Consider the following 4,303-nt stretch of genomic DNA (forward strand, 5'->3'; position numbering starts at 1 on the left):
CACTGAGGGTTGTGATCCGTTGCCGGACACGAAAAAGACAAAAAAAGGAAAAAAAAAAAAAAGAGAGAGAGAGAGAAAGAAAAGGCAAAAGATAAAAACATCAACGTCCCCATCTCATACCAAATGTAAAACTTAATAACTGGGTAAAAAAGGTGAAAAATAAAGCTTCTAGAAGATAACACGAGAATATCTTCATGACCATGTGGTAGGCAAAGTTTTCTTACACAGTAAGCAATGAGCACTATTATAAAGGACAATATTGATAAATTGTACTTCTTTAAAGTTAAGAACTTCTGTTCTGTCAACATCCAGTGACACCACTGAGAGCATCTGAAGGCAAGTCAGAGAGTGGCAGAAGACATTTGCAATGCATGTGTTCAACAAAGAATTTATATCCAGAATATATATAACAAACTCAAAAGAGTCTATATGAAATCAGGCAGTTAACCCACTTTTAAAAATGGGCAAAAAACTTGAAAGGACACTCCACAGTAGAGGATATCCAAATGGGATTTCCAAATGGGCAACAAGATTAGCCATCAGAGAAATGCAAATCAAGTCATATATGCACAGTAAGAATTGACTACAATTAACAAGACTGACAATACTAAGTATTGGCAAGGACATGGAATAGCTACAACAGAGAACATAAATTGTTAACATCTTTTGAAAGCTACTTGGCAATACCTTCTAAAGCCAAACATATTTAGACTCTGCAACTCAGCAATTCCACTCTTGGATTTAAACCCAACAGAAATGCATACATTAAGTTCACCAGAAAACACATACAAGAATGTTCAGTGCAGCACTGTTTTAATATTTATAATACAAATAGTGTCATTACTTATTAAAACTGAGTAGTACCCCAAGTACCCATTAACAAGAGATAAACCCATTGCTGTATCCTCACGCAATGGAATGTGTATATCAGGGAATCTGAGTGCATGAGGTTCAGGAACATTTAATTCAAAATGAATCTATGGTTGGGGCCGGCCCGGTGGCGCACTGCTACAGTGCGCCGCTTGGGAGCATGGCGGCGCTCCCGCCGAGGGTTCGGATCCCACATACAGACCGGTTCCTGCTCACTGGCTGAGCGAGGTGTGGGTGCGACACCGAGGGTTGCGATCCCGTTGCCGGTCCCGGTCCGGGCATGACACTGAGGATTGCGATCCGTTGCCGGACACAAAAAAAGACAAAAAGGAAAAAAAAAAAAAAATGAATCTGTGGTTATAGAAGTCCAAACAGTTGAATTGTGGGATGTAAAGGAGGTCCATTTTGTCTCTTAATCTGGGTGGCTGGTGTTCTCTTTGTAATCCATTTAGCTGAATACTAATAATTTGTTTCATTTTCTGTGTGTTTATTATATGTCGCTGAGAAAGTTTACTAAAAAAGAAGGTAGTACAGAAGTGAGACTGTAGAAATATATCTTCATGGGGTTAAATGCTTCTTTCTCTCTGTGTTTTTAGTGGACTCTTCTTTTTCTCACTTTTTAATCTGCTGTAGTTGCCTTTTTTACCATTATCCTGTGCTCTTGACCTCTCTCTCCCGGCAGATCCTGGAGGCAGTGACCATGCAGCACATCTTCATGAATAATTTCCAGCTCTGCAGTGAGATCAACGAGAGAGTCGTTCAGCACTTCGTTCACTGCATAGAGACTCACGGTCGAAACGTCCAGTACATCAAGTTCTTGCAGACGATTGTCAAGGCAGAAGGGAAATTTATTAAAAAGTGCCAAGACATGGTCATGGCTGAGGTGACAATTATATATTTGTTTGTACTTTCATCTGGCGTTCTGTAGAAAGTCCTAAATTATTTAATCTTATCTATATTAGCTGGCACCCTCTTCAGGAGACATAAGGAAGGGCAGAAAGTAATTATGTGTGTGTGTGTTTGTGTGTGTGTGTTTTCTCATGCTACTGAGCTTAGGCCGTAGTTATAGGCAAAGTCTGATCTGATTTTTTCATAGCAATAAATCTATTAATTCTAAGGAAGTTTAAGCTTGGATTATTCTGAGAGGGGGGAAAAAAGAAGCTTGGAATAACTGACTAAAATATAGTGAATGGAGATTAAACCCAGTGAGCCAGAACATCTTCCCATCTTGCAAATTATGAATTTTTCTTTAATTATTCACCTAATTAATACAGCTGAAAAATTTTTGCTTGGTGATTGTCAAGGTGAAGCTGGCCTGTGAAATCAGGGGAGCATCTCACTTGGTTCTTGATGGGAAATCAGCACCTTGTGGATGCTGTCTCTGATCAGGAAGGCCCACTCTGCCACACACATGATTTAGGCTTCCACATACATTTAACCCTTCCACATTTTTAAAAAATGAAATCTTGAATAAATCCTCTGAACACTTGATTTTATAAATCTGTCTACATCCGTGATTCCAATGGCAGGTAGGGTAGTGTGGTTAAGAGAGTTGACCTGGGATAAAAATGTCAGCCACACCACTTTACTGGCCATGTGACTTGGGACTTGTTGACCTTTCAAACCCTCCGCGAGCATTTCTGTAAAATGAAGGTAACAGTTCTATTCACTTGAGAGAGTTGGTATGTGGATTAAATGAGATCATGATGACATTAATAGTTAACACTTTTTGGAAGCCTACAATACTCTAGGCACTGTTCAAAGCAATTTATAGATAATGATTTATTTAATCAATATGATAGCACTAAGAGTTAGATATTGTATTTTTCCCCATTTTTACAAACAAACCGAGACATGATAAAGTTAGGTAATCCATCTAAAGAGTTTATTTTGGTATCTGGCAAATAATTAGAGCTCATAAGTTACTTTTTAGTAAGTAAATAGTATTGATCATATTTATTTTGACATCTGTGCCAGCCCTTTTTAGGTCTTTTGTATTTCATGTAGCACTGAAATTGATGTATTTTTTAGTTTTTTTTTGGTCCGTTTTTGAGACCGGCTGCACCGTGCTCAGCCAGTGAGCGCTGTGAGCGCACCGGTCATCCCTATATAGTATCCGAACCCGCGGCGGGAGCACTGCTGCACTCCCAGCGCCGCACTCTCCCGAGTGCGCCACAGGCTCGGCCCGAAATTGATGTATTTTTAAATAGATTTATGAGAAGCCCCATCCTGGGGTACTAGTTATGAATAGGAATGCCTTGCCTTTTGATGAATTTTGAAAGAAGTCATATTTTAATTAGAAGTGGGTAATTTGTGATTGGAGAGATACGACAGTGGATGAAAGAATATTAAAGGGGATACTTTGTAAAGCTTAAAAAGAAAATGGAAACATTTCGGACAGAGAAATCTTAGCCTAATTATTAGGTTTGGAAATACAAATGCAAGCTTGTAATCCGTATTTCTACTTGATACATACATGCTGGTGTGCAGACTTTCTCATCTCTTTTTAGGACCTCAATGGTATTTCTATACCTGTGGATTAAAATTATGATGTTGAAGATTTTTACTTGTTCAGCAATGTACATGAGTAAAACCTACATGAGTTTAGTAATATAGGTGAGACTTGTTTTGGGAGGTAAATGCTAAATGGAACATCTCTCTCTCTGCAAATGGATTTTTAAAATGCTGTCCCCACCTGTAAGCTTGTAATATGAACAATCCTTGTTCTTTTTGTAGCTGGTCAACTCAGGAGAGGACGTCCTTGTGTTCTACAATGACAGAGCCTCTTTCCAGACTCTGATCCAGATGATGAGGTCGGAGCGGGACCGGATGGATGAAAACAGCCCTCTCATGTACCACATCCACCTGGTGGAGCTCTTGGCTGTGTGCACGGAGGGCAAGAATGTCTACACGGAGATAAAGTGCAACTCCCTACTCCCACTGGATGACATTGTCCGCGTGGTCACCCACGAGGACTGCATTCCCGAGGTGAGTGAGCCCAGTACTGTGTATGCCCTTCTCCTCTTTGCAAGTGGCACATGGGACCGTGCCTTGGTGAGAAATGTCATGGTGGCTCACCCAGACGAGCTCACAGTATTGAGACCTGCAGCTCGTTTTGTAGTGAGATTTCAGTTCTCTGTGAAAACATTTTCTCAAGCATTGATTTTTGTGCGAATGGAATGTGGAGGAAAGTTAGTTTTCCTTTGTCTCCCTAAAAAGAGCAGGAAAAAGCTTCAGCTCTGTGAAACTAATGCAAACAGGATGTGACCTGAATGAATTTTTCAGAGATGAGATTGAGTGGGTTGAAATATAGTTCATGAGAATATAGGACTTAGTCTATAAGTTCATTCTTTAAAATGAAAACTCTTATTACAGGGGCCGGCCCGGTGGCGCACTGGATAGTGCGCCGCTTGGGAAGCACGGCAGCGCTCCC

At 40.3% G+C, this 4,303-nt stretch overlaps 1 protein-coding gene across 1 annotated transcript in view; it reads left to right on the plus strand.

The window, feature by feature from the left end:
* Window positions 1–4,303, plus strand: part of ITPR1 (inositol 1,4,5-trisphosphate receptor, type 1) — a gene marked incomplete at its 5' end in the record, with an annotated part of 156,071 nt that overhangs the window by 3,589 nt on the left and 148,179 nt on the right. The window contains 2 exons of the mRNA XM_008582677.1: window positions 1,553–1,753; window positions 3,607–3,858. Coding sequence (XP_008580899.1) covers window positions 1,553–1,753; window positions 3,607–3,858 — 453 coding nt within the window. The remainder of the gene's footprint in view (window positions 1–1,552; window positions 1,754–3,606; window positions 3,859–4,303) is intronic.

Source organism: Galeopterus variegatus, unplaced genomic scaffold (assembly GCF_000696425.1).
Source record: "Galeopterus variegatus unplaced genomic scaffold, G_variegatus-3.0.2 Scaffold2692, whole genome shotgun sequence".
NCBI lineage: Eukaryota > Metazoa > Chordata > Mammalia > Dermoptera > Cynocephalidae > Galeopterus > Galeopterus variegatus.